The sequence below is a fragment of the Stegostoma tigrinum genome, chromosome 28, assembly GCF_030684315.1.
Source record: "Stegostoma tigrinum isolate sSteTig4 chromosome 28, sSteTig4.hap1, whole genome shotgun sequence".
NCBI lineage: Eukaryota > Metazoa > Chordata > Chondrichthyes > Orectolobiformes > Stegostomatidae > Stegostoma > Stegostoma tigrinum.
The window spans coordinates 33,239,777-33,253,289 of record NC_081381.1 but is presented as its reverse complement, the minus strand read 5'-3'; the positions used below and the strand labels follow the sequence as shown (position 1 = coordinate 33,253,289).

At 46.8% G+C, this 13,513-nt stretch overlaps 1 protein-coding gene across 1 annotated transcript in view; it reads left to right on the top strand.

Moving 5' to 3' along the window:
* Nucleotides 1–12,981, top strand: part of tmem51a (transmembrane protein 51a) — a 42,761-nt gene extending 29,780 nt beyond the window's left edge. Inside the window, exon 3 of the mRNA XM_048561214.2 lies at nucleotides 9,287–12,981. Coding sequence (XP_048417171.2) covers nucleotides 9,287–9,695 — 409 coding nt within the window. The 3' untranslated portion in view covers nucleotides 9,696–12,981. The remainder of the gene's footprint in view (nucleotides 1–9,286) is intronic.
* The last annotated feature ends 532 nt before the right edge of the window (nucleotides 12,982–13,513 follow it).

Here is a 13,513-nt window from a genome sequence, read left to right as displayed (position 1 = left end):
CCTTCATCCCGCCTATCCCCTCCTCCCACCCCTTTGACCTGTCCGTCCTCCCCTGGACTGACCTAACTCCCCTCCTACCCTCTCCTTTTACTGGTTCCACCCCCGCTTCTTTGATCTGTATGTCTCCTCTCCACCTATCTTCTCTTTTATCCATCTTCTATCCGACTCTTCCCCCCCCCCCCCCGCCCCTATTTATTTCAGAAACCCCTTTCTCCGCCCCCCTCCCCACCTCATTTCTGATGAAAGTTCAAGGCCCGAAACATCAGCCTTCCTGCTCCTCTGCTGCTTGGCCTGCTGTGTTCATCCAGCTCTACACCTTGTTATCTCAGATTTTCCAGCATCTGCAGTTCCTACTATCTCTGAAAGGCATTAGGATGGGTGTATGAATACGAAGGGTTTAGAAGGATATTGGCCAAATGCTTGCAAATGGGACTAGATCTACCTAGAATATCTGGTTGGCATGGATGAGTTGGACTAAAGGGTCTGTTTCCATGCTGTTTTATTTCTGACTTAAATACCTCACAGCGCTGGTTGTCACAGAAATCTGTTTTACTTGAAGATCTAAGATTGGTTTGTTCATCAGATTCGATCGAGAAATCTAGCCATAAATCCTTCTATCCGCATGCTTCTCCCAGGGCTGATTGGCTGCTGGTCACATGGTCTACATCCTGGTTACCTGGTTTGTTTAAAATCTGACTGCAAGACACTTCCCTTTGCCTTGTAATCAATGACCCCCTACCTGCAATGCTCTCTGGGCAAGAGTCCTCAACGACTCATGACCCTCAAAGAGAAAATAAATCTTTCTAATTGCACCCAGAAAGGATTCCTTGCCCGTCCTGAGTTCTAGTCTCTACACCCACCCTGTCAACTCCATTTAATGATGGTCCATGTTTAAATAAGTAGTTTTTCATTCTGCTGAGCTCCAGTGGATACAGCCCCAGTCTGCCCAGTCATTGTTTGTAAAGTATGTCTCTCACCCGAGGAATTCTTTTGCATTGTTGTGGGTAAGTCCTCCATAAGTTACCTTTTATTATTCAGAAATCAGGTACCGAAACAATGATTCAAACTTTATTGCATGTAGTAACAAAAATAAGACCCTGAAGCAAGTTAAACCCAACCCGCCTTGGCTTTTAGTTGATTTAATGGTGGAACTCAGCCAGATTCTACCACCAGTGTCTGTGTCTGGAAGTGTGTGGGGTTCAATCCTTAGTGTTATTCATTTGAAGTTCTGCTAAAGAGAATTCTTCTGGTGTTTGATTCTTATACAGTTTTTCATCTTTTTGGGCCTGTGATACTGATTTCTTAAGTTCTTTTCATCCAAGTTACTGGAAGTCTGCAACTTAGCTTCTAATCAGATGTAGCTTCTGTTGTTCCTGGTTACGTTTTGGCTCTAACTGTCTGTTTGGAGACAAGCAGCTTTCCTGTGCTTAACTCCTTAAATTCTTCTTCATGGCAGTCCTTCATAGAATCCCGACAGTGCGGAAACCGGCCATTCAGCCCATCAAGCCTGCACCCCCTCGTTTCCCACGGCTAATCCACCTAGCCTCCACATCCCTGGGCACAGTGGGTAATTTAGTATAGCAATAGTACTGAAGACTGGTGCTCCAGAACTTGTTGCTCCCCTAGCCAAGCTGTTCCAGTACAGTTACAACACTGGTATCTACCCAACAATGTGGAAAATTGCTCCAGTATGTTCTGTACATGTTTAAAAAGCAGGACAAATTGAACCAAGTACCACAGCACCAGTCCAGCCATGATCATCAGTAAAGTGGAAGGTGTTATCGACAGTGCTATCAAGAGCACCTGCTCAGTGATGCCCAGTTTGGGTTCTGCCAGGGCCACTCAGCTCCTGACCTCATTACAGCCTTGGTTCAAACACTGACCAAAGAGCTGAATTCCAGAGTGACAGCCCTTGATGTCAAGGCTTCGTTTGACCAAGTGTGGCATCCAGGAGCCCTAGCAAAACTGGAATCAATGGGTATTGGGGGCAATCCCCACCTCCTTCTCCCCCCTCCTCCTCCTCCTTCTCCCCCCTCCTCCTCCTCCTTCTCACCCCCCCCTCCTCCTTCTCTCCCCCCCCCTCCTCCTTCTCTCCCCCCCCCTCCTCCTTCTCTCCCCCCCCTCCTCCTTCTCTCCCCCCCCTCCTCCTTCTCTCCCCCCCCTCCTCCTTCTCTCCCCCCCCCTCCTCCTTCTCTCCCCCCCCTCCTCCTTCTCTCCCCCCCCTCCTCCTTCTCTCCCCCCCCTCCTCCTTCTCTCCCCCCCCTCCTCCTTCTCTCCCCCCCCTCCTCCTTCTCTCCCCCCCCTCCTCCTTCTCTCCCCCCCCTCCTCCTTCTCTCCCCCCCCCTCCTCCTTCTCTTCCCCCCCCCCCTCCTCCTTCTCTTCCCCCCCCCTCCTCCTTCTCTTCCCCCCCCTCCTCCTTCTCTTCCCCCCCCCCTCCTCCTTCTCTCCCCCCCCTCCTCCTTCTCTTTCCCCCCCCTCCTCCTTCTCTCCCCCCCCTCCTCCTTCTCTTCCCCCCCCCTCCTCCTTCTCTTCCCCCCCCTCCTCCTTCTCTTCCCCCCCCTCCTCCTTCTCTTCCCCCCCCCTCCTCCTTCTCTTCCCCCCCTCCTCCTTCTCTTCCCCCCCCCTCCTCCTTCTCTTCCCCCCCCCTCCTTCTCTTTTCCCCCCCCCTCCTCCTTCTCTTTCCCCCCCCTCCTCCTTCTCTTTCCCCCCCTCCTCCTTCTCTTTCCCCCCCCTCCTCCTTCTCTTTCCCCCCCCTCCTCCTTCTCTCCCCCCCCCCCTCCTCCTTCTCTCCCCCCCCCCCCTCCTCCTTCTCTCCCCCCCCCCCTCCTCCTTCTCTCTCCCCCCCCCCCTCCTCCTTCTCTCTCCCCCCCCCTCCTCCTTCTCTCTCCCCCCCCCCCCCCCCTCCTCCTTCTCCCCCCTCCCAGTGGTGAAGATGGTTTGGAGGTCAGTCGTCTCAGCTCCAGGACATCGCTGCAGGAGGTTCTCAGGGTAGTGTCCTCAGCCCAACCGTCTTCAGCTGCCTCATCAATGACCTTCCGTCCATCATAAGTTCAGAAGTGGGGATGTTTGCCAATGTTCAGCACCATTCATGACTCCTGAGATACTGAAGCAGTCCATGTTCGAATGCAACAAGATCTGAACAATATCCAGGCTTAGGCTGACAACTGGCAAGTAACATTCGTGCCACACAAATGCGGGGTTATGACCATCACCAGTCGGATACAATCTAACCACCATCCCTTGACATTCAATAGTGTTCCCATCACTGAATCCCCCACTATTAAATTTCTGGAAATTATCATTGGTCAGAAACTCAGCTGGACTCTCCACATAAACGCTGGCCACAAGAGCAAGTCAGAAGCTAGGAATACTGCAGCGAGTAACTCCCCAAAGCCTGTCCATCATCTACAAGGCACAAGTCAGGAATGTGATGGAATACTCCCCACTTGCCTGGGATGGGGGCAGCTCGAACAACACTCAAGGAGCTTGACACCATCCAAGAAAAAGCAGCCCGCTTGATTGGCACCACTTCCATTCCCTCCACCACCAACGCTCAGTTGCAGCAGTGTGTACTCTCTATAAGATGCACTGCAGAAATTTGCCAAAGATCCTCAGATAGCGCCTTCCAAACCCACAACCACTTCCATCTAGAAGGACAAGGGCAGCAGAGGTATGGGAGCACCACCACCTTTCGAGCTCCCCTCCAAGCAGCCTGACTTGGCAATATATCACAGTTCCTTCACAGTCGCTGGGTCAAAATCGTGGAATTCCCTCCCTAAGGGCAGTGAGATTCAGCCCACAGCAGGTGGATTGCAGCAGTTCTTGAAGGCAGCTCCCCCTCACCTTCTCAAGGGTAACTAGGGTTGGGCAAGAAATGCTGGCTAGCCAGTGATGCCCACATCCCACAAAACGAATAAAATCCACCTAATCTGCACATCTCTGGACGATGGGAGGCACCCAGAGGAAACCCTCGCAGACATGGAGAATGTGCAAACTCCATGCAGCCAACTGAGGCTGGAATCGAACCTGGGTCCCTGGTGCTGTGAGGCAGCAGTGCTAACCGCTGAGTGGCCACTTTTTGTGACAGCACAGCTCCAGGGTGATGGGGCTTGTTTTCAACTAATTCCGACTTTGGGTCAAAAGCTGTGGACCCCCTAATGGTCTCAGAGATAATAGGAACTGCAGATGCTGGAGAATCCAAGATAATGAAATGTGAGGCTGGATGAACACAGCAGGCCAAGCAGCATCTCAGGAGCACAAAAGCTGACGTTTCGGGCCTAGACCCTTCATCCTAGGGTCTAGGCCCGAAACGTCAGCTTTTGTGCTCCTGAGATGCTGCTTGGCCTGCTGTGTTCATCCAGCCTCTCATTTCATTATCTTGGACCCCCTAATGGTCTCTCCTTTTTGTTTATCTAGATTTTTTTTCTTTGTGTCTCTTGGAATGCGGGAGGGATTTGAGTGAACATTTTCAATGTTTTTACATAAAGTGTGCGGTAATTTCCCAGGGCCAGCTTGATGGAAATCCAAATAAGTTCCTTTTACTTGTGGGATGTGGGCATCTCTGATTGAACCCTATGTTTATTGTCTGTCCCTAATTGCCCCAAAGTGGTGGCAAGTTCCTGCCTTGAACCACTGCCATTCAGAGCAAAGTTCAGAATTTCGAATTAGAGACATAAAGGAATAATCGCCTAGGTTGAAGTGGTTGTGGGGTTGTTAAAGAAGCCTTGATGAGTTGCTGCTTTGCGTCTTGTCAATGGTGCATGCTGTGCGTTGGTGGTGGAGGGTATGAATGTTTATGGGTGGGCTGCTTTTTGACCTAGATGGTGTTGAGCTTCTTGAGTGTTGTTGGAGCTTCGCTCACCCAGGCAAGTGGGGAGTGCCAACTTGAGTTGGCAATCCTTGTCCTTTTTGGCAATAAAGCACCAAGTTTATCAAATGGGTGTTTAAAGCAGTTTCATTCACATAGCCTCCATTCCCCCTACATTTTGCTAGATATGGAGAATTGCTTTCAATTCCTGTACAAGTTTGTCCTTGTCTTTTTAATAGTTTATTCCGACAGTGTTATTGTGGCTTTCCATGCACAGCAATTCATCTTTTTGATTCATTCAATCCACGAACAGTTATTAAAGTTCTGAAGTTTATATTATCACTTTTTTTAATGTCCTTTCAATAAACATACTAAAACTGCACAGAATTCCGGATGTGGCCTAACTGACTCTCTACAACAGTTGCAAAATATTGCAACTTTTTTATATTCCATTCTGTTCTGCAAGGTGGACAAGGTCACATTTTCCTCACCTTGTAAGGGTGAAATCACTGTCGCTCCAGGGCAGCATAGAGTCGCTCGTGCCCGTTTTTCCACCCCCCCCCCCCCGCCCCCACTCGTCTAAATCATTTGTATAAATTGTAAACATTGAATTCTAGCCGCACCAGCTGCCATGGTGAGATTTGAACCCATGACCACAGCGCATTAACCTGGGGCTCTGGATTACTGGTGATTTTACTATTGCACCAGGACTTCTGATTTCTTTTATTAGTTTCCCTTTGCCATGAAGAGGGTAGTGTTCTCTTTCAACACCACCCCCCACTGCCCTCAGCAATTCTTGGCCTGGACCCACGTGGAGTGTTCGGCCCAGTTCTAATGCTGCGAATAGTTTACACCATTGTCACCGCCACCTGCGTTTTACCACTGTGTGTTGTATTACAGGGAAGCATTCAGAGCATATCACCTGAGAGTAATTGCGATCCAGTGACTATATTATTTACACATTCTTGATTTGCGAGTAGTACTGGTTGGGCCAGTGTTTATTGTTCAGAATAATTTGCCTTTCAGATGGTGCTGAGCTTTATCCAGAGCTGCCACTCCTATCTGTGTCAGTACAGTCTCAATGCTGTGTTTGTTTGTTTGTTGCAATATTTTTTGCTTAGCCCTTTTTTACAGTGCAGTTAAGAGACCAGCACATTGAGAGTTTGGAGTTACTTGCAGGCCTGAGGATGTAGATGGTGGATTTCATCCCAGCATGGATGGTAGTGAGCCTATTTGGGATTTGACAGCAAGGTGGTAGTTTAATAATTTATTAAAGAGAGTAGTGTTTGTCCCATATTGAGAAACAGACTTTTCTCGGTGAGAGGGATTTGAATTTGTCTCTGGATCGCTAGTCGAATCTCTTTCTATTTTTTTTGCTGGAAGCTGCACACTTGGACACTAAATGGACAGTTTTCAGCTTGTCTCTGCTTCTATCCTCTATCTTTATACTGTGCCCCCCTCGCCCAAGACATGGACCATTGAGTTACGGCAGGAAAACAGTGTAAGTGGGGTGACTGTGATCAGGAGTGTGCCCTCGGCATGTCTGCACACATGGTGTTGACTCAAGATCTGGTCAGACGCCTTCAGGCTGAATTAACATCTGTTGGCTATGTTGTTGGACTGTGTGTTAAAGTGGCCACAATTGGATGACTGTCACCTGTGTGGGTGTCCCACTCTGCTGTTATCCAGTGTCTCCATTTTTAACATGTGCTTGAGTAGAGAAGCTGGGTGGGGAGGATGGCATCGAGCTCCTCCTCAATGCTCCACTTACCCATCATCGTCTGGGCACGTACAACTATATGTGCATCACCCACAGAAGAAACAGACATTTTGGGAATAGGGAAATCCATTTGGGATGAAAATATTCTGATGGCTGTGTCAACGACGACATACTGACACACCTGTGTTCTTGCCCCAGCTGCTGCCTTCCCTGTACTCGCTGTCCGGGCTCTGCTTGGTCACAGCTCAGAGCAGTGCCAGTGCGAGTGAGATCTAATGCAGCAAAAGCCACGTATCAGCTCTGGCTGTACTTTGACCGTGAACCCAGGAAAGGGGTGTGCATAGAACAGGAAAGGAAACATGAGCCCTTTGTTCTGTGATATTGTTGTGGTAACTCTGATTACGGACTCCAACCTTTAACAGTGCTGAGTGACATTAGAGGGTGTTTGAGGAGCATTGCAACCTGGGGTTTCCTCCGTCTTGCTTCATTCTGTTCCACAAAATGTGCTATGTTACTAGCTACTGAGTCATTGCTGGGAGTTGCTATATTCCTCTTGCGCTGATTTTTATCAACACCAGTCCAAATATTTTGCTAGTTTTCATGCAGGTTATCTGATTTCCATGGCCATGCCAACAAATAGCATTTTCTTGAAGTTGGCTCGGAAACAGTAGATGGGTTTCGGTAGAAATCACTGCCGGGAAGATCTAATTCTCTGCATTTCGATAACCTTTGTGGTGAGCTCTTCAGGTTTTATCGTTTTCTTTTGAAACTTGACTAACTTTGTCTCTCCACTTCAAAATATTTACTCCTGTGTAGGCATGACTTATTTATCTTTATCCCCCGCTCTCTCTCTCTCTCTCTCTCTCTCTCTCTTTTTTGTATCAGAAACATCAAAACCGAGGCCTTGTCACTTGCTAAAAGTCTTTTTAGGTGTGACCTGAACAACAGGAATTTCTACCAGTGACCTGATTCCTTCCACGCCATCAAAAAGTGGTTGCCTTGCTGTTTTGAGGGATGATGTGCCTACATTGGTGATGTAGCCTTCAAAGTGCTTCAGTTATTTTGACCAGGAAATGCACTGTATAATTTTTTGAACTTTTTTTTTGTTCCTTGACCCCCTCACTTCCCTCTCTTTTTTTTTTCCCCCCTCTTCTACTCCCCCCCCCCCCCCCCCCCCAACCACCCCCTATGCTTGTTGAGTGGCAGCCTTCCCCAGGCGACCAGCTGGGTTAAATTTATCCCACTAACAGTGATGTTTGTTTGTGAGGAAGACTGGATTCACTGGTACAGAGCACAACACAGACTTGCCTCTCTCGCTCCCTGCACACTGGCGCTATGTTGGGGCTGAACTGAATCCCTGTCAGTTGCAAAAGCACCTTTTGACAGTTGGCAGAAATTGAAGCTTCCCAATCCACTTTTTTATTTTGTGAATGGCTGCTAAAGTGTAGATTGCTGTATAACTAACCATTGCCCACACAAGAAGGCACTGTTAATATCTCTGGGATCATTAGGCCTTGAGGGAGTTCAAGCTGCTACTGGAGATACGCAGGAATGTAGAGTCATGGTTAATCAGATCAGCCGTGATCTTGTTGAATGGTGGAGCAGGCTCAAAGGGCTGAATGGCCTGCTGTTTTGTTCATAACATCCAGGGCCACCTCCATTTGCAACGGTAGCTATTGTACACAGTTTATTGTGTCACCAGTTGCAAACGTGCAACAAACTATATCCAAACTAAATTCATTAAAGCAGGAGGTGGGTTTCCTTTGCCATGCTGGACCTGCATTGTCCTACAATAAGACAAGGACTGCAGATGCTAGAAATCTGAAACAAATTACTGGCGAAGCTCAGCAGGTCTGGCAATATCTGTGGAGAGAAAGTTGTAAACGGTTTGAGTCCAGCGACTCCTCTTCAGAACTGATAGCAGCTGGGAAAATGTGCTATTTGTGCTGAAGACAAGGTTGTGAGTGTCAAGGGGGTGGGGGGTTGCGGAAAAGGGAAGGGAGGAGAGAGGTGAGCAGATTGACAGACATAGAGCTCAAAGACAGACACATGAAATGGGAAGGCACATTTTCAGCATAAATACCACATTTTTCTCGCTTCAGTTCTGAAGAGCCATGGGGGTCAATGTTAACTCTTTTCCCCCCCCTGCCACAGCAGCGTTCTATTTTGCCAGCAATTTCTGTTTTCGTTGCCACTGTCCTCAAGAATAGGACACTACAGCAATGACCTTTTGTAAACAGCACCTTGTGCATTGTAGTGAGCTGGCGCGCACACGCCAGGAACTGCAGCTGTGTTGGTCCACACACACTCTCTCAAACGAATGGTATACCCATAGCACCAGGTGTCTCTGAGCTACCTGTTCTGAGTTGTATGGATGGTGCCCCAGGGTAGGCTGGGAATGTCAAGGTTCAAATACAATATTCCCTCTTAATTTGCCTATCTTACAAACTGCAGGTAAGAGACTGTGTGGCTTTGGGATGTATCCAACAACAACTTTTTAATAGGATGGTGCCTTCCGAAATGCTGCATTCGGTCAGATGACCAAAAGTTTGGTCTAAGGGGCAGGTTTTGACGAAGGGTGGGTTCCTCAGTTTCGGGGCCTGAAGGTGCGGCTGTCAATGCTAGAGAGATTTGAGGATGAGCCCATTTCCAAATCGCTGCCAGCAATGGAGGGGTATCAGCAAAAACAGGTCTGAGCTGCTGATGGAAGTCCTTGCTCTAGACAATTGATCACATAATGGTTTTATCTTTTTTTGCAGTGCCCCAGACCTCAGCGAGCAGTTGGCGGTGCCAAGTTACGATGAGGTCATGCAAGGAGAATCCTTCCAGCCAGGAGGAGATGCTGAGGCCACTCTGGGGGACCAAACTATGGCTGCCCTTCCCTCTTACGAGTCGCTGGTGGACGTTGGCGTCGTGTCGTCTGCGGCCGAGGATCCAGGGCCGAGTGCCGCTGCACAGCCGGGGAACGGACAAGCGTCCGCCCGCCCAGGCCGGCGATTCAGCTCAAAGAGGATTCGCCGGATTCTGTCGGACAAGTCGCACCTCAAGAATTTCAGACTCCACTTGAGCAACCTAAGCAGCACAGTGGTCAACCTGGAGCCACTTACCCCTCCCCCACAGTATGAAGATGGAGTAGAGAAGAGCTTCGAGAACCTAAAGCCATCTTGAGTTGGTGCCAACGTCAAAACAGCAGCCAACTGAAGGAGTTTACTTATTATCTGTGTGTGGCACCCAAGGATCTAGTCTGATCGATCTGTGCATGTTTTGTGAGATGTGAACATTTTCCCTATTTACTTGGATCCCTTAGGTCCTGGAATTTACCTCCCTGCAGCGTAAGGTTCTCCCTTGAGTTTATCCACCCATTTCTTGCCAATTCCAGCTCTGTTACATTCCCACTGTCTCTCTCTCTCTGCTAGTTCCATGCAGATCTGAAGAGTCTGAAATAAATGGGTGGATGAATTATCCCAATGCTAACTTCCCTGTTTATGTCCCACTGCCTTCATGGACGGCAGGCCTGCCATTAGTGGAGTGCAGTGTCGGGAAGATGGAACAACCGATGGTCCAGGAGAGAAACCTGAAGATGTTTAAAGGCATTCTGAAAGGTCACTTGCTATTGCAGAGCCTTCATCTCTATCGGAGCTGATACCAGGGAGGAGACTGCAGAAAGGGGCGTTATGCCATTGGCTGTGCTGGTTCCCTACAAGCACTCGGTCACTTGACAGGACACCAGAGATTCTGGGGTTAATTCTGTCCGTATACTGGCTTCAAATCCTGTTCGAATCCAGTGACAAGGGTGATCTATTTGGTGGAAATTCTACCTCTTCTTGCAATGAGCTGATCGTGCTTTGTACAAAGGAATAAATTTTTGATCTGAGACTGGCAATGTGCTCAACAGCTTCAGAAAGAGCATTGTGCTCTTAATCAATAAAATCCTAACAGATGGCAACAACAGGCCCTGCACCATAAACCTTTATTTGATGGAGAAGGTTCTTCAAATTGAACGCCATCACGTTCTTCGTGAGTTGGGAGAAATCCAGACCAATCTTTACAGGGACCACTGAACATTCCTGCTGGCAAGACTGAATGCCCCAAGGGGGCATTGTGAGCCCCCTTTTTCTTTTAAATTGAGAAGGTGCGGAATCGTATCTCCATTCTCCCAATCCACCTCTTGCTAAATCCAGATGGTCATACCTCCTATTTCAAACCTGCTGCTTCAGCAGTTCATTTGACAAACAGACATTTTCCTGAGAGGACTTTGCCTCTATCCCTGACAATTAAACTGTGTTTACAGCATTGTGATTTTTAAAGTTGAATAAAGCTTGGCAAGGAGACTGATGACTGAATCGCCATTTTGGCACTGATGGGGAATGGGTGTCTAGCAGGTTGCCTGTCGATTTTATTTTTTTTTTGCCTCAATTCCTAACCCCTCCTTTCCAGCAGGAAACGACAGGGCAGGTGTATATCCCAATCTCTTCTTTTCTTTTTCTTTTTTTTCTTTCTTTTTTTCAATGCCCATGCCAGTTATTGGTCTTTCAATCTTGTGAAACATTTGTCATTCCCAATCACCCCCTGCCCCACACCCCCACCAACATCTTCCCGCTCAGCTTTCATTAAATCTAGTAACATGCACAATGATAATAGTGATGTATGACTGTGTCCCTCATTTTAAAAGGGTGACTTTCTCCCTCCAACACTAATTATTTCATGGTAATTCACTTCATGGGGGAGGCCAATATGTGTTCCACTGTGCTTAACTTTTTGAATACTTATTTCTGGTCTGTCCTCCTTTTTTACCAAAAGAGGCACGTGACTGCTTTTACCCTACCATTTCAAATAATTTATTCACAAGTGGTTTTTGTGTGACTGTCTTCTCTCCTTAATTGCATGTAATTCCCATTTGACTCGGTTCTAAAGCACTTGACATCACTGCAGCACACACAAAAGTGCTATTCACCTCTTTGGCCCAGCTACATGTAGCAGCTGAGTGTCCATTTAAGTTTAAAACTCATTATTCCTCCTGCCTCCAACGTGCAAACACTACTTGTCAAATTGAACCCACTCTTGTCTACTTCATTCCCCCTCATGTTAAACTGCTCTGTGATCTCCAGATTAAGTTTAAAAGATGGAATACAATTCTGGAATCTTGGCGTGAAAGCTTTACAACTCACGTGGTTACAATTTATTAAAAGTTTCTCCTTTTTTTTTTCCCCTCCGCACCATTGTCCATAATTCTGCCTGTTCACTCCTGTGTTTTGTTTTTAAGTAACTGCACTTGGGAAAAATGATGTTTCTTTTTAATTCTCTTTATTCACTTATTAAAACGGTATGAAAATTAGGCTGTGGTGTTTTGAATTTTGTCGTCCAGTGTGTTGATTTTAAACTTTCCAAAGAACAAACAGGCAGCAAGAGGATGGTCCACTTCATTGAATGGGGAGAGGCTTAGCATTTATCACAAAGGTTTAAATGCTGGGAAGGGCTGGGAGCTGAGGTGGTTGAACCTGGAATTGTTCCCTAGGTGTTTTGGAATTTGAGTTAAAACTTATTGATTATAATCTCTGAGCCAACTGAAGGCAGTTTCTCAGATATTTGATGCTTCAGGCAACTTGTATGAATTCTTATTTATTAATTGCAGTGCATTGTGAACTAACTGGACTTTGGTACAAACATTTCAAATTTTATTTGCATTTTTTAATGTTCTGGTATCTTTCTGGGAATTGGCTGATTTTGGGATTCTGCTTGGGAAGTGAATTGGGAATCCAAGTGTTAGGTAGTAGGTTTTTGGGCTGAAGTGTCTTGACAGAAAAATCTTGCTTGACCTGCAGGACAGTTTTTCTTTGTCTTGATCTCAAAACAAAGCAGGTTCCCCCTCCTTGGGTGAGATCAGCTGGCAAATATCACTGCTGCAGTTCTTTTTATCAATGCAGGATGTCCACTGCTCTAAGGTGGAAGAAGCGGGGAGAACATTTTTAAAGTTTTTGGATCCACTCCTAATTTAATGTTTTTTGTGCACGTTTCAATTGGGCAAAATCAACATTCTTTTTGTGAATGGAAACAGTGCCCCATTCTCTGAGTCTAAGTGTGAATTTGTTGCACATGTCTACTATGTAAATCTGCCTAGTTTCTCTTCCAAAGTGAGCTGCATCTGCAACCTCAGTGTATTCACTTCTCTCTCCCTTTCTCCCTCTCAGCCACCTAAACCAGTACTTTGTTTCTCACCAATAATCCTTTTAAATTCCAACAATACTGTCTAATTGTGCGGGAGCTATTGAATTGTAAAGCCAGACTCTGCTCAATTTATTGATGGTGGTTCCATTTTTGGATTCCTGTTTTTGTACCAAACTCAAGCCAGGATGAACAATGTGTTTCATTTTTAAATAACTGCACTTGGGAGAAATGATGTTTCTTTTTAATTCTCTTTATATTTATTCACTTATTAAAATGGTATGAAAATTAGGCTGTGGTGTTTTGAATTTTGTGATCCAGTGTGTTGATTTTTAAACTTTCCAAAGAACAAACGGGCAGCAAGAGGGTGGTCCACTTCATTGAATGGGGAGAGTCTTTGACATTTATTCCAAAGGTTTAAATGCTGGGAACGGCTGGGAGCTGAGGCGCTCGAACCTGGAATTGTTCCCTAAGTGTTCTGGAATCTGAGTGACAATCAAACCTCGCTCTCGCTCTCGCTCTCTCTGCTCAGTGTAGCACTTTAAAGTGCCATTTTGTGTTCCGAATTCATGCTTGCACTGAACACGCAAACAGATGTTTCGCATCAGAGCAGCTAACTCAAAATGATTTTCAAAGTAACTCACTGTTGGGTCTGGATTTGAAGCGAGATTCCAGAGGTGAAATGTGTATCCCCCAGCATGATGTCATATCCTCATTCTTTAATGTCTCGGAGTTTTTGGGTGCTGTTTCCATTTCTGGGACACTGCCATCTAATGCCAAAAAAAAACTGGCCGCTGTATTTGCTGTCCATGTTTTAACTGCAG